We start from the raw sequence: 26046 nt of genomic DNA on the forward strand, positions 1-26046 counted from the left end.
GGGCACTTATTCGAAAGTTACAACAAGATTCCAGTACGTCTGATACATTTAGCTGGCAAAATGATTCGTTATGGTACAAAGATCGCTTATACCTCTGTAAGAATTCCCAGCTAAAACAAAAGATTCTTATGGAATTGCACACTTCTCCCTTAGGAGGGCACTCAGGATTTTTAAAAACTTACCACAGGGTTAAGAAGGAATTTTTTTGGGATGGCCTTAAATCAGATATTCAAAAGTTTGTGGCGGAATGTTTGGTTTGCCAACAAAATAAAGTTGAAACAATTAAGACACCGGGTCTATTACAACCTTTATCCATTCCAAGCCAACGTTGGGAGGAGGTTTCAATGGATTTTATCACAGGTTTACCCAAGTCTGAGGGAAAGAGTGTCATCATGGTGGTAGTTGACAGACTTACCAAGTATGCACACTTTTGTGCATTATCACATCCATTTAAAGCCAGTACAGTTTCTACTGCATTTATGGAAACAATTCAAAAGCTACATGGAAACCCAAAGATTATTGTAAGTGACAGAGATCCCATTTTCACTGGAAATTTTTGGACAGAATTATTTTCTTGTCTTGGTACTCAGTTAGCTCATAGCTCATCTTATCATCCTCAATCTGATGGGCAAACTGAGATAGTAAACAAATGTTTGGAAGGATATCTTCGTTGCTTTGTATCTGATAAACAGACACAATGGGTCAAATGGTTGCCTCTGGCTGAATGGTGGTATAACACTTCCTTCCATACAGCAACAAAAATGACCCCATTTATGGCACTTTATGGGTATCAACCACCATCCATCACATCATATTTAAGAGAAAATTCTAAGGTTCAGGCAGTGGAACATCACATCGAACATCAACAACAAGTCCTCCAACTCTTAAAGGATAACCTCGTGTTGGCACAGAATAGAATGAAACAACAGGCAGATCAACATCGCAGTGAAAGAAGTTTTGATGTAGGTGATTGGGTATTCCTACGGCTACAACCATATAAGCAAATGTCCCTCAAGCAAGCTAAGAAGGATAATAAATTATCACCAAAGTATTATGGTCCGTACAAGGTGTTGCAAAAGATTGGTACTATGGCATACAAATTGGAGCTTCCTGCAGCTTCTCGATTGCACCCAGTTTTCCATGTTTCATGTTTAAAGAAGGTTATAGGCGACAAGCTCCCAGTTCAAACAATATTGCCAGAACTTGACGAGGAAGGAAAAATTATATTGGAACCGGAAGCAGTCACAGAAACAAGAACTCGACAGCTACGAAATCGATCAATTTCAGAGTATCTTATCAAGTGGAAGAACTTATCCGCTGAAGATTCCACATGGGAGGATGAGAATTTTATGCAGAAGTATCCAGAACTACTCAAGCGTTGAGGACAACACTTTTTTGAAGGAGAGGGGCATGTTGGGTCCCTATAATACTAGTGATTACCCCATTACTATTGTAGTTATACCCCTTATTAATATTGTTGTGCCCCTATTGCCCCCATATTGTTATTACTGTGCCCCATAGAATCCCTCTATTGTTATTTTTGTGGCTTTATATTATTATTGTTAGGTCGGCTGGATTATATTGTGACTCCTTAGACTCCTATATATAGAAAGGAGGTTTTGTCATTTGAATCATCCAAGAATTGTTCATTTATGTAATGTAAAGGAGGTTGCCCCCTCGAAGAGGCTGAATTCTAAGGCGTTGATCTATCTTTTCTATCTTTTCTTGAGCTGGTTTCATAACAGGGTCTCCCTATCTGAGGCCTCTGGAAGGACTAAAAATCTCATAGGGAGAGCCATTCACCAAAATAGAGAATATGGAGGAAGTAACTAAGGCCAGCACCCACCTGACCCAATTATGATCAAAACCAAAAGCAATAAGTACCCTCTTCATATAGGTCTAGTTTACCTTATCATAAGCTTTGACTATATCTAATTGCATGATCATTCCAGCCTACCTTTTGCTACTTAATGAGTGAACCACCACTTGGGCTTGAATGATGTTGTCTAAAATTTGTCTGCCTTCCACATAACCGGATTGTTCCCCTGAAACTAAGGTAGGAAGCAGTGGTTTAAGTCTATTAGCCACTACTTTGGATATTATCTTGTAAACCACATTGCATAGAGCTATGGGTCTAAACTTATCTGGTGTTTGAGCAATTTCCTGCTTAGGGATAAGGGAGATAAAGGAGGTATTGAGCACTTTCAAAATAGTTCCATTCAACCTGGAATCCTCCACTACATTTAAAATATCCTGTTTTACAATATTCCAGCATGCTTTAAAAATATCCACATTAAAACCATCTGGGCCTAGTGCTTTTCCATTCTGTATTTCTTTAAGGACATCATCTACCTCCTTTTCAGAAACTGGCCTATTTAGATTGAAATTGTCCTCTCTGGATACCAACTTTGGTATGTTTCTAGTAACATCACTAATGGATTGTTCTCTATCTGAATTATTTTCTTGAGTAATTCTTCGGAAGTGTTGAACTAACACAGCTTCAATATTCTCATGGGAGGTGAGAAGATTCCCTTCTTCGTTCTTAATTGAAGATATTTGTTGTGCGTTCTATTCGCCATGGTGGACCTGTGAAAATTTTTTGTGTTACGCTCCCCTTCTTTTAGCCATTGCACCCTAGACTTTTGTCTCCAAAAAATTTCCTCTTGTTTACACAGATTATCCCATTCTTGATGATATTTGTCCACTTGGTTACTTTTGACTCTATCAAATCCATCCTTGATCAGAGCTTGGTTGAGAATCTTCATTTTGTTTTCAACAGATTTTTTTTCCACAAAAATATTGCCAAAATCATTTCTGTTCCAGTCCTTTAGTCTGAGTTTGATATGCTTTAATCTTTTATGAAGGAGAAACATTCTTGTTCCCTGAATCTGTAAATCTTCTGACCACCATTTTTTAATATTGTTGAAGAAATCTGGGTGGGAGAGCCAGATATTTTCAAATCTGAAAGGTCTGTTTCTGAGAGTACCCATACCTTTGATCTCCAGTTGAACCAGCCAGTGATCTGAGCCTCCAAAGGGGAGCACTTCTGCTATTACTTCCTTATTTGTTAGCATTAGATCCTCTGAGATAATGAATCTATCTAACTTTGAGGCTACCTGAGACTCTCCTCCTCTTTTATTGTTCCAAGTAAAGAGGCCAGTATTCGTTTCAGTATCAACAAGGTTCATATTGTCTATAAAGGTTTGAAACTCTAAAGAGTCTTTACTTAGAGTTTTGATTCCTCCTTTTTTCTCCAAAAGAGATTTGATCATGTTGAAATCCCCTCCCATGATCCAAGGTTTTCCTGCATGTCTATCCCTGAGATCCACCAGTGAGTCTAGAAACCTGACTTTGTCGTCTATTCTTTGAGGGCCATATACATTTGTGACCAGATAGGTGTACCTGTCTCCTACAGGTTGAATAACGACTAATAGATAGTTCATGGTTGCCTCAACATCCATAATGCTAATTTTTTGAGGGTTCCAAAGAGTGAGGATCCCCCTGGCTGTATCCTTTGCTTTAACTTCTAGAAACTCAAATCTACTAAGCCATTTGCTATGGATTTGTCTTGATTTTTGAATGGAACATTTCGTTTCTTGGATAAATATTATGTTTGGCATTTCTTGTTTCATCCTATTACTAAGCAATCTCTGCTTTCTCTTATTCCCTAGACCTCTGATATTCCAAGATGTAAACTTCATAATTAAAGATTTGTAAAGGAGTAGTTGGATAGATCTTTCATCTTACCTGAATCTATCATTAGCTTGCCACACTCCATCAAGAGTTCATTCTGCTTCTTTCTGCCTCTTTTCTTACCTGGGTTTCTTGTTGCTAGTCTCTGAGTTGTTTCATCATTTTCACCCCTCCGTTATCCTGATTATCTATATTTTATCCTTTCTCCAACGCATTAGCCTGCGTTTTCCATAAAAACAACTGATGTATTCTATTGAGCTCTTCTTGAGGTATCGAATCCACTCCTCCCGTAGTTCCTTGAATGAAGAAGCCTTCTAGATCTAGGTTTTATTTATCAATAATCTCCTGTAGCTCATGGTCCTCCAGGTCCATTTCACGCTGGGTCATTTCCTGATCCATATCAAGTTCTGTTTCACTCATCGTGTTTTCTTTCTGATAATTAGTTTCCTGAGTTTGTTTACGTCCTTATTCTTTCTTCTTTTCCCTAGGATTTCCTTCCCTTGCTTGATATTCCTTTGTGATCTCTTCATCTTCCTCAAGAACTTGGAACTTATTTTGGCTTACCTTTAGCCCTTCATCTTGATGTTGCTTTGGTCCTCTTTTACCGCCTTTTCCTCGATTCACCACTTTCTAGAAGCTATCTGTTTCCTTCGTTGTGTTGGCCTTGCTGTTATTTACCACTTTACCGAGTGGACAGTCTCTAAATAGATGCCCATGTTCATGACATCTACGACATCTTAATGGAATATGCTCATAGTCTACTGTTTGCACCCATTCTTCATCAAAAACTTCCAATATCACTTCATCTGGTAGAGCTCCTGATAGATCCATTTCCACACATATCCTAGCAAAGGAAGTGTATTTTCCTCTTCTTGTGGCTTCAGAAGCTTTGACAAAACGACCTAATTTATTTCCTATGGTTGTTAACGATTCATTTTGCCAGTAATCAAGAGGTAAAGAATAAAGTCTTACCTAGACTGGTACCGAAGTAAAAGTCTCACGTTCCAGTACAAAATTCATCATCCATGGCCTCATGTAGAGTCCAGCTGCTGCATAGAAGTAGGGTCCTCCTTCAAATACTCTGTCCTTGTCTTCAATGTTTGTGAACACCATAGTGAAGAATCCTTTTGACCCAAGATGAAGGTCAATGCTCCCTTTAGGTTTCCAGTGATATTTTATCCATGTCTATAATACTTTTTCAGTGGGCCATAGTCCCATAAACTTACAGATAATAACATATGTCTGCATGTGATCCCTGTGCGCCTGCAAAGCAGGATCATTTAAAATAACTCTGGGTGTGATCTTAGCTTTGGGTTTGCAGGGTCCCTTTTGTTTCTTGTCTTTAGTTCCCTGTTTTTTGTCTTCTACCTCCTTGTCCTTTGTGCCATTGTTTTCCTTAGTATTGACTCCTACTGTCTCCTCTTCCATATTTATTTTCCCTTCCTCTGAAGTACCTCTAGCATTTTCTATAGGTTTCTTACCTCTACTAGCAATGACATCCTTGTATGAGGGAGTGGCACTCCCTCCTCTACAACCCTCCATGAGGAACACTATCTGCAACTCGTTGAAACCCTAGATGTTCGCCTTCACTGTTCTGCCTCTCTGTCTCGGTATCTGTTTGTGTATAATTTTAGAACCAATAGTCTCCTTAAATGCATAAATGAATTCAACATGTACTTAAGTTTGTAAATTAATTAATTAATTTTTTTTATTTTAAATATTTTTTTACATAAGATATAGAACAAGGGCTACATAGTAGCTAGTACATGCAACTTAATTTAAATATAGCTCAGTTAATTTTAGTCTAGGGACAATACATTAAAATAATCATATCTATATACCTATCTAAAGATTACTAAACTTCAAACATAGAAGGGATGCATGGCAATTTTTCTATGTAAAAGAGCTAGACAACAAAATCTAACTATTCCCCACAAAATTTAACTACTCAGCTGCGGACTCGACTAGGCCTCTACGTACTCAAATGCAGAGCCTCTTCCTACCACTACAACCCACTAGACTTAGACTTTTCCTCTATGCTCGAACCATTCGTATTCTCTCTCTTGCTAGCTCGTTGTCTTTACAACTTAGAGCCTCGCTCTATTTATACAATTCCATGATCCGCGGACTATGGGTAGGCCGACATGACTTTACATTACATTACAATACTTTAGGGCAGGCAACCCTATGACTCATCCTATACTTCGCGCTCCGCGCCCGCAATTCGCGGAGTCTTACAAAACCTTTGACCAAAACTTGGACTTTGAGCTCCAAAACATGTTGTGGAGGGATTCCATACCCAACATTGTGTCTTGTATGATTAGCATTGTCCATATTACAATACAATGATGTTTTATGTACTTTGGAAATGACTAATAAAATTAATGTTTTATTGAAATATTAATATTAATTTAAAATATAATTATTTCTCATTCTTGATTGAAGATTTGTGAAATCTCTTACACTGACAAATTTTATTATGGCACATTTTATTTGGTAGCGTGTTAAAGTGTGTGGGGGTGGTGTTTTCATTCATGTTTAATGGATTGGGTAGTTGTATATAATACTTGCATTTTAGACCTTAGTTCATCCAAAAAGGAACATCGAACTAGTGGTTAACGTCCCACTAAGTTGAATCACTAAGAAAAATGGGTATGATTCTTAGAAAATGTGAACATGTTGTGTCTTATATGATTAGCATTGTTGAGATTATAATAAAGTGATATTTTATCTACTCTAAAAATATCTAAAAATATCTAAGTGATAATTTAGGTAAACATGCATGCATCTTATTCAATATAAAAAGCTATCATCATCCATTTTTCTTTTAAGGAATTAAATTTTTCTTTATCCATTAATGTGATGCGTTACCATACAATGGGCAGAGAATTAAAAATATTAGTTATCTTAAGCTAAAACACATGAGACGATAGAGTTGCATGAAAAAATTATCTATGTTCAATATGCTAGAAAGCCTATAATGTGACAAGTAAACCACTATATAACAACGTCTTAGTGTAATTTTCTAACTACTTTAGTCGTTAAGATTATGTTGCTAGTTAGTGTAAGGTCATTGTTCTCATTAAAGCGTACACATGAGGTACTTGGAGTGTGTAATCTTTGATGCCATGTGACTTTATTGAAAAAGGCTTACTAGTTTTAGTTGGTGTATGTATTTAATAATGTAATGTGCCCTCACACTAGGTAGTTGTCATTCAAAAATATAATATGGCTTAGTGATTAATGTTGTAATGTACCTAGATCCCAGTCCAAGGTATTTTACAACTAAAAACAACCTTGATACCAATTTTTCTTAAATGTAAATGCACAAAATGATAAATGTATTTATATAATTAAATATTATTAATATTGTGAATGTAGAGGAACTAAATAGCAAGGTAAAATTTAGGGGTTAATATTCGTAAGTGGGATAATTTTCTGTCTTTTCCAAAAAAAAAGAAGATTTGTTAATTTCCATTTTTTATAAAAATGTTTTGCCCAAATTTTATAGTATAAAAATAAGTTACCTTGAAAATCACCAAAATTTTATATAGGGACCGTGTAATATTTTTAGAAATTTGAATATTTTTACAGAAATATTGCCAAACATTTTACAAATTGCATATCATGGACTAGTGAGTTTTTTCAAGGTTTCTAAACTTTAAGATAAATTTCCATCCTTAAACTTTTCCCTGATAAAGATGCACAAAAACATTAATCATTAGAAACATGAACCAAACACAATATTCAAGTAGAACATAATTTAACAAATTAAATAACAAAATGACCAAATCACTTATCTTTATATCGGTTTACACAATTTGCTATAGATGTCGAATGTTGCAACAAACCATATACTTTGGTTCTCAAAATATCATAGCAACAGGTCACCCTCAAGCTAGGGCTATAAATCCACAAGGAAACGCAAGCTGTTATGGGTACATATAGACCACAAATACAACCCAATCCTCAGTAAAACATAACGACATGACTTATACAACAATTTCAATTTCCTATATCTATTCGCCATCAGTCTCCACAACCCAAGGGATGATATTTCCTTCTCTACATCATATTTCCTTAAAGAATCTCCATCCCCTCCAAGGTTCTAACACAAGATAAATCAAGAATTTCTTAGCTATGGGATTCAAGAAATCTACATGTTACAAGAGTGCTTACCATAACCTTTACAAAATCTCTTGCGTAAATTTCTTAATGAGAACTCATCACAAGCGTACAACTTATTTCTTACCTCAGTTTCTAGCTTCAATAAGCTATCCTCGACACAATGACTTCCTTTCTTTTCCTAGCACTGCACACTCCCATCTTCACTTATTTTTGTCTACAAAATCTTCCCTCACCTTCTACTTGAATTTCCTTTTCCATGCATGGTTACTTGACTCTCACTCTTCCTAAGGATGATTATACTCATCCCATGCTATCATAAATAATTTAGTTGATTATATTGCCCACCTCTTACATGAGTGTGCTTACCCCAATGCTTCAATAACTAGCGAAAGTGACTCTCCTCCCAACCTCACACATGAATTTAATGATTGGATTTAATATCTTAAGTGGGGATTATATGGTAATGAAAAATAATTTAGGAAAATGATATGGGATTATAGATATGTGGATTTTCCCTTTGGGCATCACTTTTAGCCCCTCCCTTATTGAATCATAGTCCCCTATAAATGTACATGTGTCCATATTGCAATAAACAATGTATTTCTTTTTACATTCTTCCACATATAATGTTTACATATAACATTCTTGGGTCCTTGACCATTCATAATATGTACAATTCTACATTATTAAAATGGGGATCAAAATTGTAGTGTTACATTCCCACGCCCTTATTATTGCACTATCCTGAATGGAAATCCCATACTAGCGTACATATGTCTACATATATTGTTGGATCCTTCATTTTTTAATGAATTTTGACTAGAAATAAATCTAAAAAAGAATAAGTGAAAAAAAAACGCTGGTCTGAGCCGTTATTTTAGGATTGTCAAGCGAGCGTGAAAATACGGTTGAAAACAACAAGAAAGAGTGAGTTGAATTGATTTTATCAAGGTGTAGAGTAAAGGTTGACAATGTCATACGAGTTACAATGATCTTGTCAAAGCGCGTGAGTTAAGTTTGAGAACATCAAAGGAGCAGATTGATTGATGTTGTTAACGAGCTAAAGATATAAAAGAATCTACAAGGCAATTTGTGTAGACACGTGGAGAGGATAAAGAAAGAGGCTGACATTACTGAGTATGGGTGAGCAATGGTGTTCTATGTCATCAAAATAACATCATGATATTAATTCTAATATTATAGCTTTGTAGGAGTACATGATATTAAAAAGCTTGTTAAAGAAAGAAACTCACAACTATTCAAGGTAAGCTCCTCTACATTTTTTCATGCATTTTGATTCTATTATATTTTATGTATATAATTTTGTTAAGGTTTGTTTTTATTGGTACTAATAATGATCTCTACAGTTTGTAGTTTTATCATTTTTTATGATAATAAGTCTAGCTACGGACTAAGTATATGATATTGTAGAGCTTGGAAAACAAAGGAACTCACAAGTGCTTAAGGTAAGCTCATTTACACACACGCACTCATATTTTCTTTATCATTCACATAGGTTCATGTATTCATCTTGATTTTGACCTGGTATCTAGGTTTTCTAATGAGTAACAATCTTTCTTTAAGCAATTGTATGATGTTGTTAGGTCCACAGGCCGTTTCTTATTGAAAGGTGACAAAATAATCTTTTATTTAATTATAAATTATTTCAATTTTTTTTTTTATAGTGCATTTGTTAAATCATAAGTAATATGAATCATAGGTTTATAGGAAGTTTGATTCAATTTAGGCGATTGAACATCTATACCCAGGCTAGACCCGAATTGAATCGAACTTCCCATACACCTATGATTAATGTTACTTATTGTTTAATAAATGCAATGTAAAAAAAGATTTAAATAATTTATAAATAAATAAAATATTATTTTGTCACCTTTCAATAAGAAAGGGTCTATGGACCTAACAACATCATACAAAGACTTAAAGAAAGATTGTTACTCATTAGAAAACCTAGATACTAGATCAAATCAAGATGAATGAATGGATCTATGTGAATGATACAAAAAAAAAATGTAAAGGAGATTACCTTAAGTAATTTCAAGCTTCTTTCTTTTACAAGATCTACAATATCAGATACTTTGTCTGCAACTGGCCTTGTTATGGTAAAAAATGACAAAAATGCAAACCCTATAGACCAATATTAGTACCAATAAAAACAAACCTTAGAAACATTATACATACAAAAAATAGTAGAATAAAATATGCATGAAAAAATGTAGAGGAGATTACCTTAAGAATTTGCGAGTTTATTTCTTTCACAAGCTCTGCAATATCATGTACTCCCTTCACAAAACTGCAATATCATAATTAGTATCATGATGCTATTTTGACGACACATAACACTAGTACTCACGGTAAAATTTCTGTGAAAAATGTCACAACACTAATTGAATCTGGTTCTACTTTAAGTTATATTTCCCCTGATGTAATTGAAAAAAATGGAATTAAAAAGGAAAATAAAAGTAAGCCCTGGTTAGTACAATTGGCCACAAGAGATAAAAGAAAATTTATGAAATAAACAAAATAAATTTGAATGGAATGAACACTCATTTAGATATTAACATTTTTCCTTTGGGGTCATATGATGTTCTTGTTGGGATGGAATGGTTGGAACCACACAAAGTAATTTCAAATTGCCCTGAAAAGTAATTTACTTGCATTAATAATTAAGGGGAAGATTGTATAGTCAAGGGGGTGCCAAGGGTTATTTCGGTGAGGAAAATTTATGCCTTAAAATTAAAGAAATGTGCTAAAAAAGGATGTCAGGTGTTTGCAGTACAAATTGAAGACCTTTCTAGGAGAAATCAAAAACATATTTAGAGGATTATCCTATTTGAAACAATATAAGGATGTTTTCCCTGAAGAAATATCAGGGCTTCCTCCAAGGAGAGATATAGACTTCACCATTGATCTCATTCCTGGAGCAATATTGGCAGGGAAAATTTTAAGAACCCCCCCCCCCCCCCCCCCCCCAAATTTTTAAATATAATAAATGGGCGAATATCCATGGTATATAGGAAAAATGGAAGGCGATTTTATCAATAATATAATATGTATATATAATTTTTTTGGCGAATCTCTCACCAGGCATGGCGAATATTTTACTCAATTATAAAATCTTGTAAGATCTTGGCGAGTCTTTCACTAAATAATAAAACTTTGTAAAGTCCTAGTGAATCTTAGCATAGGCTACATGCTGGTTTAATTCCCCCATTTAAATAGGCTACATTCCAGGTGAATACCATGGGTGAATACCATGTGCCATTTTTATTTTTATTAATTCTAATATTAAGGTTAATAATGGTTTTTCACATGGTATTAATAACAATCTAGTCCATGGTATTTGTCCCATAGTATTTTGGCCATAGGTTTCACCTAAATATAACCCATTTTTTGAGTGTTCGTAAATATAAGGTGACTTATGGAGTAAATATAAAAAAATGTTTTATTTGTTTACCATACCTCTCGTTTATTTATTTTCATTAATTTACCATACCTCTTTTACAGATATGGTATTTAGCCCATATGATTCACTTAAATAAAACCTCTTTCTTGAGCCTTCATAAATAGAACGAGGGTTATGCACTAGATATAAAAAGAGGTTTTATTTATTTACGATACGTCTAGTTTATTTATATTTTTATTTATTTACCATACCTTTTGAGTAAGTATAAAAAGACATTTTATTTATTTACCATACCTCCACTTTACTTATATTTTTATTTGTTTACACCCTTACATGTATATAAGGTGACTTATGGAGTAAATATAAAAAATGTTTTATTTATTTACCATACCTCTCATTTATTTATATTTTTATTAATTTACCATACCTCTTTTATAAATATGGTATTTGGCCCATAGGATTCACTTAAATAAAACCTATTCTTGAAAATGGGCGAATGGATTCACTTAAATAAAACCTATTCTTGAAAATGGGCGAATGGAAGGTTGTAAGTCCTAATTTCAAGGGCTAAATTTACCTTTTTTACCCTCTCCCTTAAAATAAGGTGGGCTATTTGAGGTGATTTGTAAAAATGTACTATGATACAAAATATTCGCCCACTAAAAATTTAAAACCCCTTAATTTCGCCAAAGGGCGAACATTCGCCCCTAAAATTATCCTTGAATATTGGTATCAAAATGAGCATTCTTGAGTTAATGGAATTAAAGATTTAGTTGGAAGAATTGTTGGATAAGAAGCTGTTGACAGCGTTGGATACCACCAACATGCAGGGAATCTCCCTGATATAAGGTCCCACCTAGATCTCACACCGTTTGGTGTAGGAGTCCGATCCAAAATATGACCCATCTACCTTTTACTTAAATATATGCCTTGGATTTAGCTGTCAGCACAAGAGAGAAGTGTAAATGTTCTTTTGAATGAGCAAGCGAGTGCATCTTGTGAATGTTCGCTTGCAGATGTATCAAGGTTATCTTACTACAGAGGGAAAAATAAAGTGAGCCTCTGAGAGAGAAGTAATAATACTACCCTAATGGAGACACACATTAAAGAGAAAGGATCATCTAACATCAAACGAAATAGTTCACAAAGATGTGATGATCATTATAAACATAAAAGCACATTTCCAATAAGTAAGCACATAAATCACCAAAATAGTTCAATTACTTTAGTACATATATGTTGATGGTAAAAAATGACCTCATCAACATGTAAGGGAGACCACCTGATCAGAACCCCAATTAGTCTCTTATCAGTTTGATTTAGTGGTTCTGACTGGTTCAAGTAGGTCCAATTACCCTCTCTCTCTCTCTCTTTCATGGATTATACTATGTCTATGACTTGCCAATAGAAAAAATGAAATTAGATTTGCCCTCTTGTAGAGCTCCGGATGGTAGCCCATTTTGCTGTGGGGGAAAAAGTCTCCTCATAATTGACCCCTTCCTTCTGTGCAAAACCTTTTGCCACAAGCCTAGCTTTGTGCTTGTCAAGTGAGCCATCAGCTTTATACTTGTTCTTGTAGACCCACTTGCAGCCAATTGGTTTGGTTCCAAATGGAGGATCAACCAGCTTCCAAGTGTCGTTCTTTATGAGGGAATCTACTCCTTTTGCATTGCTTCTTTCCATTCATCATGAGAAGAAACTTCTTTGAAGGAAGTTGGTTCAAAATCTACAGACAAGTTCAATTCACAATCATAAGAAACATCCATATCAACAGGTGAATTAGAGTCATCTACATCACCTCCATTTTGCCAGTTTAAATTTATGGTTCCTGTCTTTCCAACTTCATCAGGATGAACACTTTCAAGTATCTTTGTCACCCACTTTGGGGGACCTTTTTTAGATGGTCCAGGCTGCTCCATTGATTGAGTTGGGACTGAATCAAGATTGAGTCTCCCAATTCTATCAATCACCTCACTTAAAGCATCATCCGTTGTTGGAGTTTCATGCGGGGGAGAGTGTTCTTCATAAGAAGATTCCACATGTTGATCTAGTATAGGAATCCCCCCTTCAAGATGTGGAATCTGATTATCAAATTCTTGAAATGATTTTGTTTTTGTGAATCTATCTAAGTGATCAAGTTGCCGCTCAAGAACATTGTCATTTTTGGATGATTCAAGGAAAATTACATCTCTAGATACAACATATTTCTTATTTACTTCATCATAGAGGCGGTATGCTCTGGAGGTGTTTGAATATCCCAGGAAGATACACTTACGACTTCTAGCACCGAGTTTGTTTCTATGTACCTTTGGTATCAAGGCATAACAAGTGGAACTAAAGACCCTGAGATGCTTTATCGAAGGAACATGTCCATACCACATTTCATATGGAGTCTTGTTTCTTATAGCATTAGATGGACATCTATTCTTTATATATGCAGCACATAGAGTAGCATCAACCCAAAACATTATCTTTACATTCTTGAAAAAGAGCATGGATCGTACCATATTTAAGATTGTCCTATTCATTCTTTCAGCTACACCATTCTGTTGGGGATTATAAGGCACAGTTGTTTGATGTTTGATCCCATGTTGGCGAAGATAGTTTTCAAATTCATTTGATGTGTATTCTTTTCCATTATCAGTGCGAATAGACCCAATATGAGATTGTGCATCATTTTCAATCCATTTATGAAAATTCTTGAATGTTTGAAAAGCATCAAATTTGTTCTTCAATAAATAAACCCAACACATTCTGGTGTAGTCATCAATAAATGTCATGATATATTTATTTCCATTTGCAGAAGGAACAGGAATTGGACCACATAAATCTGAATGAATGAGTTCAAGCTTCCTATGTGCTCTTGAATGTGAATCATGAAAGACTGTTTGCTATGCTTTCCTAGAATGCAAGCATCACATTGCTTAAGTTTCTTAGGAATTGTAGGCAAACCAACAACACCATTTTTCTTCAATAAACAGAGACTATCATAGTTCAAATGTCCAAATCTAGCATGCCATAATAAACTTGATGGAAGTGTACCTTCTTCATGATGAGAATTGTATGAGAAATGTTGTGCATGAGCAGAGGTTCCTTGCAATTTGAGAAGCCTTTCTTCTTCTATTCCCCTCATGACAAGTGAGTGGTCAGATGATTTTCTTACTCAAGCTTGCCATCAAACATATGAATGGAGTGACCTTGCTGGCGGATGTGGACCAAGGACAACAAGTTTCTTTTGAGCTATGGGAGATATAGAACATGATCCAGAAGAAAGTCTGGAAGACCAGGCAGTTTAAGCCTGATTGTGCCAAGCCCTAATGGCTTGATTTTTGATTGATCTGCAAAGTATACTACTCCATCAACATTGTCAGTGAAATCTTCAAAAAAATCTTTTCTATGAGTCATGTGGCAGGTTGCTCCTGAATCAAGCAACCAATCATTTTTCCAGGAAGCAAGTGAAGTATTAAATAAATCTTCATTTACTCTAATGTTACATTGTGCCACAACATAGTGAGTGGATTTAGGTGCTTTACCTTTGTCTGTATCATCAGTTTTACCTTTCTGTTAGTTTCTTTTCTGCTCAATTTTGTCCCATGGTAGCTTGCATGTAGAGGCATCATGTGATCCATTTCTTTTGCAGCGTATGTAGTGAAAATCTGCCTTTTCTCCTTGAGAATGTCTGCCCCCCTTGCCTCTGAAATATCTTCCTCTTCCTCTTGAATGCATACTGTAACAAAAAAAATACTTCTGCTGATAGAAAAATACTTCTGCCAATATACAATAAAATTGTACTCAAAAGGGCATTCTCAAAAGATTTCAAATCTCTTCCTCATATACCAATATGTACGTCAATACCTCGCGCTACAACTTTATGCAACATATTTTCTCCAAACATATTTTCTTTAAATGCCTCCAATGTTTGATATAAAAGCATCCAACATTACATTCAAATATTACATATCACTTCAACGTTTTAAATGCTCATGTAATATACGCCCATTACATTCAAATATTACATATCACTTCAACATTTTAAATGGTAATGTAATATACGCCTATTACATTCAAATATTACATATCACTTCAACGTTTTAAATGGTAATGTAATATACGCCCATTACGTTCAAATATTACATATCACTTCAACGTTTTTTAATGCTCCAATGGTAATGTAATATACGCGAAGCACACGTTACCATACAATGAAGCACGTAGGCATGATGATTTCCCATGAGAGAGGAGTAGCGGTGCGTGGTCTCTTAAGATCGTGTAGTGGCAGGTCTTCTTCCGTCGAGAGCTCGGCCTCTTTGGATGCGCCTTGTCTCGTTTAGCCACACAAAAGTCAATGAACAGCAATGGCGTTCCTTCAAACGATCCCAGGTGCTGTCATGAGCTTCTGGTTCTTTCAAGACAGGAAAGCTACGCTTTGCAGTGATGGCGGTGGGCGTTTTGTGACATAGAAACCAATGCAATGCAACATCAACAACTGTCGGTGGTATACTCCACATTCACAGCTTCAAAACAGTGTATATATGTGATAGCGTTTCCAGAGCCAAAGTATACACTTTCAAAATAGCGTGACAATGTTTCAAAACAACCATAGTACAGAGCAGCCAGAAACTCCTCCCATTCTCGCTGAAATCAAAACCTAAGACTGAGATCCCAAATTCCTCCCGCGAAGTAAAACCTCAGGGAATCCAACGGACAACAGGGCAGCCTGGCAAGGCACGCAGAAGTGAAGGAAAGCGCTAACACTATGAAACGTTTATGGATTCTATGTCAGGACAGCCAGAGAACGTTTTCATCGTTCAGGTGATGCACAACGCTTCTAAAATGTATATGAAACCATTTCAGAATAGCTTGGACATCGCTGATACCGTGTCAGGGCAGCGCCTCTTTTTTTTTTTTAAACGTTTAGACCTAGCAGTGACAGCTTGGACAGTGCTGGCAATGTCAGGCGCAGGTCTGTATAAAAGGAATATGGCAGACAAGGCACAAATAATTGTATGGAGGAGCAGTGCAGGTATATGAGAGCAGACAAGGGAGTTACAAGGGACAAGAGCTAAAAAAGGAGCTAGCTCTGATACCATGTCAGGCCAGACAGTAACTCCATAGGGCAGAAATAAATTGACTGTGTTATTCCATCAGGTAGGTCTTTATTATATACATGAGGGAGAGACTGTTCAGTTCGTCTCTCAATGACTGTTCATATTTCCTATTTATCTATTTACAATAATTCACCCAATCACAAGGATTAGGTGTCAACACCTATCTCTATGACTTTAGTATCCTCCCCTAGTGCTACTTTCTTGCTTTCTCGAGTTTTTTTTGTCTCAGAATTGCACCTATATTAGTCACCCTATTCACCCACCGCAATGCAACATTCTCTATGAGCACATGCAGAGCCACAGGGCTGCATGAATGAAGGAGTTGGAAATGTCTAGGTTCAACACAAATCCTTCTAAGTTGCCAAACATTTCCATGCCCTCATTTTGAACCCTACTCAGGTACATTTAAACAAAGCCTCTACAACAAACACGAAGGGGTGAAATGAGTTCACTAATGCAAATATTCTAGCATCAACCAATGAGTGGATCTTGGACCTGATCCATACTTGCAATCAAAAAAATCAGTGTCTCTACATAATTGAGCTTTATTAGCGCATAAAATCTTTACTAGGTTAGGTCATGGCAGAAACACATGAGGTTTTCCGAGGGATTTTACTGCAACTCAATGACATTATAATTGACTGTCAAGATCAATTCATGGAGTGCATATACAACTTTCCATCTCGGATGCATTGAACACATTCTTCTCAAGAATAAAGGGCTTACCTCCCAAGGCACTTTGAAATCCTCAATATTTTTTTGATGTGGATACCATGTTAGTCTTAGTACAACATTACAACAATAAGATTTTTTGTTTATGACATGGATAGAACAATACAAAGCTATTATTATTTTTAGACTAAGATCATTTTCTTTCGCTATTGATTTGATTTCCTAAATAACAGTGACAAACTGTTTTTTTTATAATTATAATTAAATACTTAGTATGCCTAATCAATAAAACTAATATTATATATATATAGATCAAACTAGATTTTATCATAACACTTAATCTATGAATTTAAAAAAATAAAAATTAATTTTTATTATAATTTAAAAATTAACTTTTATAATTTATAACCACTAAAATAATAATCTATTTTTTTTAAATAAAGGGTAACTGGTTTTTTATTATGATTTTTCACCCACTAAATATTGTTCCACATATTACTCCAATAAGTAGTTTTGGAAATTCAAAAAAGCAATTGCAAGTTTCGATTCAACCTAGTTTTCAACTAATTATTTTTATAATAGTTTTAAAAAACCAAAAACACATTTTGTTTTTCCCCATTAGTATAATTATATAAATGAGATAGTTGGTAAAATTTATAGGAAATATAATAAATATCACATTCTTACTATTAAAAAATCATAAAAATTAATCAAAATATAACATGCAACCAAATTTTTAATCATGGAAATTAATCTTTTTTATAGTGAAGATTTTTAATTTATAAATAAACTATGTAACAATACTATGAGTAATTACAATAGATTGTCAATGCCAAACTCATTTCAAATGACACTTGTTCATATAATATTTTTTTGATTAATCAATCTAATTAAAATGACATAAAGTTACATCTACCTAATAACCAATTTAGATTCATCTTAACTCTTGATCTACCAAGCTCTCAAATCTCTTTTCATTCTAAAATAAGTTTTTCGTTTAGGAGATTTGATCCCTCAAAGTTTGGTAGAAAGAAAGTTAAGATAGATTTAGGTTGGTTTAATTTCCTCCTTTAAATAGACTATATTCCACATGAATACCATGGGTCAATACTATGAGTTTTCATAAGCTTGGATCTTAGAAACCATGAGTAACTTGACCAAGTCAAGTTTACTTTACTATTCCAATTTCAAGTTGTCTATAAGTGCGAATTTAAAATAAATAAATAAATAAATCTAATTTATTTTCAGATCTAATTTGTCTAGAATCTTGTAGGGATTCATTGAAATCACAAGTGCCCCAGGGGTTTTTGAGGGTGTTGAATCCATATATGCAGTCAAAAAAGCAGTTTTAAAAACACAAATCAAGAATTGACCACACTTTTAAAAACACAAATCAAGAATTGACCACACATGTTTTCATTGGATTCGAGCAAAAAATCTAACGAAACACCAAAAAGTCTCACTTATAGACAACTCCAGTTAGTTTAAAGTTATTTTTATTTCAAAGTAGAGTTATTTTTATTTATTTTATTTTGACTGAGGAAAAATGTTTAACATAAGGTTAGTTTTAATTTTATTTTGACTAAATAAAATGTTTACATTACATTTTATTACAATATCTCTACCACAATGAGCTAGGAAGTGCCTTAACATTACATTATTGAAAATTAAATATCTTTCATCTACCTAATAATTATGAATAATTAAATGAAAATTCTAAAAGATCTATTCTAAAATAAACACATTTATCCATAAAATTAAAATTAATAAAATAATTAATTTTTTAATAATTAAAAAAATAACCCAATTTTAAAATAATTAAATTTTATTAAATTTTAAAACTCTTTTTACTTTGTCTACGGGGTTTTGGATAGATGATGATATGGTGCTCTATTAAGGCTCTCCTTGATTTAAAGTCACTGGTTCAATTCCCCACCCGATCAAGGTGATATATTGGACATGTTGAAGATGTAGTAGTCCTGCCAAACTTACAAAAAAAACTTTCTTTACTTTTTTAAATGCGATTCTTTAACTACACAATTTATCCATTTCTTTTTCCTATATTAACTCCTTTTTCTCCTACTAGAAAATTCATTCAGCATCTTTTTCTTCCTCTAACTTAATAAAATGGGAAAAAAAATCACTTCCCATTTTCAAACTGGAATTCATTTAAATCATTGCTCAATCCATTTTTCAAATCCATGAGAGTCATGGGCTTCATTTTCTAATTCTTTTTTCAAAGCCAAAGCCATATTGTTCATGCATTTTCCAAAGTTATAATATATTTTATTATTATTTAATCTATTTTTCAAAACCTAGTCTAACGTTCAAATCCATATTGTAAGGAGTTGTTTTTAGTGCAACTTTTTAGACTTTCCGGCGCTGGAGTCCGACGAAATAATCTGAGGAGGTGAAATTTTGATTTGTTTTATTTAAATTGGTTTTTTTATTGTATATACAGATTCAACACCCTGAAAAGCAGTTGTCTATAACGCGACTTTTTGAAATCTTTTCCGGCGGGTTTTTCTGGTCGAAATCCGGTAGGAATTTATTGGAATCGCAAGTTTGATAACTAGTTTTTGCACAATGAAAGTGTCCCAGGGGTTTTCCAAGGTGCTGAATCCAAATATGCAGTTAAAAAACCATTTTAACTGCAACAAATCAAGATTTAGCCTCAATTTCTTCTGCCGGATTCCGTCACCGGAATCTCCAAAAAGTCGCATTATAGACAACTCCCCCTGAAAAACCCCTAAAGCACTTCGATTGTGTAGGGGCTACCCATCAAATTTGTGATTTCAATAAATTCATGTCATTTTAAAGAAATTAAGTTGGAAAAACCCGAGAGAAAAACTTCCAAAAAATCTATTAAAAACAACTCAAAATTGTAAGACTAAAATTTAATTCTAATTATATATATAATTAATTAATTCTATATATATAAATAAATAATTAATTAAATTTAAAATAATCCATACATTTTCCAATTTTCCAAAACTATAATGTAATTTTATTATTATTTAATCTATTTTTCAAAACCTAGTCTAAGAGTTCAAAACCATATCGTAAAACTAAAATTTGATTCCGATTATATATAATTAATCAATTTATCCTTTTTTTCCTCCTTAATTTACTCCTTTTGCTCCCACTACTTTTTCTTCCACTAACTTTATAAAATGGAAAAAAAAAATCATTTTCCCATTTTCAAACCGGAATTCGTTTAAATCATTGCTCAATCCATTTTTCAAATCCATGATAGTCACGGGCTTCATTTTCTAATTCATTTTTCAAAGCTAAAGCCATAGTGATATTGTTCGATGCATTTTCTAAAGCTATAATATATTTATTTTATTATTTAATTTATTTTTCAAACCTAATCTAACTTTTCAAAGCGAGGTTGTAACACTAAAATTTCATTCCGATTATATATATATATATATATATATATATATATATAATTAAGTAATTTGATTTAACGTAAACAATATGGATTTTTAAAGCTATAATATAATTTTATTATTATTTTACAAAGCTTAATTTAACCGTTCAAAGCTATATGGTAAAACTAAAATTTGATGCACGTGTCATTTGGCCTGGTGGTTGGGACGGTCGGCTTGTGGCTCCCCCACTCGGGTTCGATTCACCTTGCATGATGCGTTGCTCTGCAACTTATTGTAACATTGTGTTTTACCGCTCCATTGGTTTGTTGTGTTCCCTGCGCGCAACAGATATTGGTTTCAATTCTGATGTACAGATGATGTATATATCGTATATGTTGCTTCTTCAGCGTCCACCAAAATTCATGGCGTTTCCTACATCCCGATGATCCGAGTACTTTGGAACTCATCGGAAGCTTCCCCAATTGGTCGAAGACTCCATTTGGGACATGGGGGCTTCGAAGTCGTCCCCAGGTTGTCCCTCGAAAAATTGGGGAATTTTCTAGGTACTTTAGGACGCCCCTGATATCAAGCACATTAAACTTAAAAAAAAAACTAAGTTCTAAACTTTAAAGTCAAAAAATAAAAAAACAAATTTTGAAATCTAAACCTTATCACAACCTAAACATATCGACTAAACTAAACTTATCACATACACACTAAACTAAACCTATCACATACTACACACTACACTACACGACTACGCGGGGACGGTGAAGATAAACGTTGTTACAGAGACACGACAATGAAAGTAAACACAAGTTGCAAAAGTTGCAAGTAAACACTGAGCTTGAGCGAAGGTTGCAGGTAAGAGTCGAGTAAAGTATGAGACAACGAGTGAAGGTAAACGTTGAACAGGGAACTCCATTCATAACGGAAAAAGTAATCAGAACCTATAGAAGTCAAGCAAAGGTTGTAGGTGAGGTAAGAGTTGAGCGATGAGGTGAAGTTTGAGACTCTTAATTTGGGATTTATAATTAAATTTGAATGATGTATTCATGTTTACAATTTAAGTCACTATACTCCATGAATTAATTGGACCTCAATTTGAACTTGTCTATTTCTCCATGCCTGTGACAAACCTTCGCTTAGCATGAATCTTTGAAATTTCCCCAAGCCACAATCACTGTGACTTTAATACCATGTTAAATATATGCAAGAGACAAGCAAGAGAAACTAGATTATATATCAATGTGCTACTAAAGTAGTAGTGGTGTTGTCTATATACATAGCAAGTTTCATTATTCATTTTAGGAACCAGTCAACTAATTCCCTAGATACATTAACATAAACATCATTTGTTATATATAATTTATTTCACTTTATGACATTAGTACTTTTGTACATAGCGTTTTCTACTCTTTAAATAAAAATTACAATCGCTAACTCATCTTCAACGCTTAATGTTATAAGGTAAATAGACAAGATAGTAATACTCTTTGTGGTCTGTAAATACTAATGATTCTGAATTATTATAATATACATTACACTATCCCAGACTCTTAATTTAAAATTTATAATTAAATTTTAATAACTTGTTTATATTTATAATTTTATTAAATTTTAATTTTAAAATTTAAAATTTAATTCCTACTTAAATTTTGAAATCATCCATCATGCATCACAAATTGCTTTTATATATAATATTACATCGCCCTTTTTGACAGCAAATCTATAACCCAAAAAACTACTTCTAGATAATAATAAAAACGGCTTTGGAAAGCCAAAACCGACAGAAGTTACATCAGGCCATTTTTTAAAGCCGAAACTTAGAAAACTTACACTGCCATTTTTTACAGCTCCTCCTAAGTTTCCATGGGCATCAATGTTTTAACAATCCAAACTAACTGTTAACAAAGATGACATTAAGAAATTTATGACCGCATATCAAAAATTACATATAGAAATAAAGTCTTTAAAATTTTTAAAAAGTTTTTTTAATTTTAAGTCCTTAATCTGCCATTTTGACAGCTCCTCCTAGGTTTTCCGTGGGCATCAATATTTTAACAATCCTACCTAACTGTGAACAAAGATGACATTAAGAAATTTATGGCCCATAACGAAAATTACATATACAAATAAAGTCTCTTAAATTTTATAATTTTAGGTCCTTAATGTGCCATTATTGAGAGCTCCTCCTAGGTTTTCGTGGGGCATCAATATTTTAAGAATCCAAACTAACTTTTAACAAATATGACATTATAAAAATTATGAGCGCATAACGAAATTTACATACACAAATGAAGTCTTTAATTTTATTATTAATCTAAACTCACTTTTAACAAAGATGAAAATAAGAAATTTATCCATAACATATATAAATATATTTTTTAATATTTTAAGAAGTTATTTATTTTAAGTGAGCATAATAGTTAAGAGTATGTGTTTCTTCCTAAGAGGTCATAGGTTCAAAATTAAAGGGGTAGAGTATGTATCCCTTGTCTCGCAAACAAGGGGATCTCATACACACCAATTTGGTGTCTAACTTGATCGTGACTAGCTTGATCGTGACCTTAAAATTGGATAATAATGATAATATTATTATCTAATTTTAAAGTCAAATTGGTGTATGAGAAAGGGACCCATCTCCCACTTTATCCCACAAACAAGGGGCTCTCATTCACTTTGAGTGAGCCTAATGGTTAAGAGCATGTGTTTCTTCCTAAGAAGTCATAGTGTTTCTTCCTAAGAGGTCATAGGTTCAAAACGAGAGGGGTAGAGTATGTATGCTTTTGTAAATTTAACAAAAAAATCGCTAGGCGGAGCTGGGTCCCTTATCCCACAAACAAGAAGTCTCATACACCAATTTGGTGTCTAGATTGGCCCTGACCTTAAAATTAGATAATAATAATAAATTGGTCACGACCAAGCCAAAGCGTCACTTGTCCCACAAACAAGGGGTCTCATACACCAATTTGACCTTAAAATTGGATAATAATAATTATTATTATTATTATCCAATTTTAAGGTCAAATTGGTGTATGAGATCCCTTATTTGTGGGACAAGTGACCCACCTCCCACCTTGTCCCATAAACAAGGGAACCATAAACAAAGGAGTCTCATACACCAATTTGGTGTATAGCTTGGCAGTGACCATAAAATTTGATGATGATAGTAATAATAATAATAATAATAATAATAATAATAATAATAATTATTATTATTATTATTATTATTATTGATCAAATTGGTGTATGAGAATTTTTTTTTGGACAAAGAACCCATTTCCGCGGAGCCCTTTGACTTTTAAATCTAAGAAGACCTACATACCCTACCCCTGCGGTTTTGAAACTAGGTTAAAACCCTACTGATTTAAACGGGTTTAAAAAGACATACATACCCTATCCCTGCAGTTTTGAACCTGGAATCATCCCCTGCAAATTTGAACCCAGGTGGCGGTTTTGAACCTATAACTTCTTTTGACCTGGAATCATCCCCTGCAAATTTGAACCCAGGTGGCGGTTTTGAACCTATAACTTCTTTTGAAGCTGTAACTTAGGATGTACTTAGGATGTAACTTCTTCTTACGATGTAACTTCTACTTCTACCCCTCCGGTTTTTGAACGTGGGTTCATACCCTGCGGATTTGAACCCGGGTGCCGGCGGTTTTGAACCTATAATTTCCTTTGAACCTGTAACTTTTTTCCGGATGTAACTTCTTATGAAAAAAGAAGCACTTTTAACCATCTTAAGTTAAGATTTAAAGATAAAAGATAGAATGTTAAGCTCAAAATAACTCTAAGTTAAGATTTAAAGATAAAAGATAGAATGTTAAGCTCAAAATAACTCTTAAGTTAAGATTTAAAAATAAAAGATAGAATGTTAAACTCAATTAAATCCATTAAAGTTTAAGAGTTAAAAGTTTAAAATAACTCTTAGGTTAAGATTTAAACATAGTGTTAAGCTCACTTAATCGATTAAAGTTTAAGCCCTAGTGTTAAGCTCGATTGAGCTAAATTGTATCAATTAATTGAACTAATAGGATTAATTAAAGTTTTAGCCCGAGTGTTAAGCTCGATTGAGCAAATTGGTCAATGGTCGAGTCGCCTCACCCGGTTATTGGAAACTTCTGCCATCATGGAAACCTTTGCCTTCAGTCAAGACTCAATTTTAATTTAATTTATTGAGACTCTGTCACTGGTTCAGTCACGGATTCAATTATGTCGACACCTTTTGATGACCCAATTCCCTTCTCATGCCGCAACTCGAATCACATAGAAAAACAAATTTATATTATATATCCCTTCCATGTGATTGATTGCTGTTAAAATTCAGAAATCTGAACCTGATGACAAATTCCACTCAGCAGATAAATGGAGCTAAATAATAGATAAGAAAAAATGAGACAATCGAACCACATAGAAACAGATAGAAGACTGAACATTTATACACAAGCAGTGAAAAGGAAGCCATTAAAAATAGATAGGAAAATGAGACATAATCGAAGCACATAGAAACAGATGTAGGAGTGAACATTTATATAGAAGCAGTGAAAAAGAAGTCATTATTACAACCTTTATTTGTTTACAAATCCATGCTGTTACACAAGAAATTCAGGGAAAAGCCACCTGAGGAGGCTCACTCTCAGGTGAGGTTCCGTGAGGAAGGTTAAGATCGATTCTAGCGACACCTTGAGGAGCGGCGGGCGCTTTGGGGACTTCCACGACGCCGTCGGCCACCTGTCTATCCAACTCTTCTTGGGCGCTGTCGATGAAGTTGGGATCCTTCTCATCTATGGCGGCTGGGTAATCCTCATCCTCCTCCTCCCCGCGGGGTCCCTCCCACGTGTACTTACCACCGTGCCCTGATTTTCTGGGAAGTCCCTGGTAACCTGACGCAGGCCGTCGCTCGAGGCGGTCGTATCCTTTCTGAACCGTCTTGTGCTGTAAATACTCTTCCTGGTGCGGCCGAGGGTGGAGATCCACCAATTCCTCATTCTCCTTCGTCTTCGTCTTTGTGGTCGGCCTCCCGCTCATTTTCTCACCACTGCGATCACAGAGAGCAACTTCCTTTGCTGGATAATGTTCTCCACAGAAGCGGATGCACAGAGAATTGGGAAAGTGAAACTGCGAATGTTTCGTGTATGGTTTCGAATATATAGTATGCGAATAGGAGATAGATGTAGCTTCCAGAGACGTCCATGCCGACTAGAAGAGTCCATCGGTACACTCCTTCTCGACACACTCGCTTTCTGGAAGTAAGTAATTGAGGATCAGTGGCCTCCAGTGGCCAAGTGGCATCCTCGTGAAAATTCTATAAATGGTAATATTTGTCAAGAGAGAATAAAATCAAGGATTTTGTTCTTGTTATGGAAATCCTAAAGCTATAAATATTAATGGTTAATTAACGGGTTAATTAACAAGGTGGTATAGTTAGCGTTTCTTGTGGTTTAATTTAATTATTAAGTTTCGAAAGGTATGAATTAGCTTCTACATTTACACAATCACTACAAAGTAGTTATTCTTGCTTAGTTTAAATATAGTTAAATTAGAATAAAAACAATAGAGACATACCACTTTCTATTAATAAAAATTACAATTAAAATATCAAGATAATTCATTATTGCATTATCTCTAGCTATGTAGA

At 34.3% G+C, this 26046-nt stretch overlaps 1 protein-coding gene across 1 annotated transcript; it reads right to left on the minus strand.

Annotated features, from left to right (window-relative positions):
• Nucleotides 1–24923: 24923 nt before the first annotated feature.
• Nucleotides 24924–25534, minus strand: LOC149218345 (uncharacterized). The gene has a single exon (XM_089383912.1). It carries the CDS (start codon nucleotides 25434–25436, stop codon nucleotides 25014–25016), a length of 423 nt encoding a protein of 140 aa, XP_089240038.1. The 5' UTR covers nucleotides 25437–25534; the 3' UTR covers nucleotides 24924–25013.
• Between the last annotated feature and the right edge of the window lie 512 nt (nucleotides 25535–26046).

Source organism: Pinus tabuliformis, chromosome Q, assembly GCF_031772625.1.
Source record: "Pinus tabuliformis cultivar Carrire ecotype Pingquan chromosome Q, CPIR1, whole genome shotgun sequence".
Lineage (NCBI taxonomy): Eukaryota > Viridiplantae > Streptophyta > Pinopsida > Pinales > Pinaceae > Pinus > Pinus tabuliformis.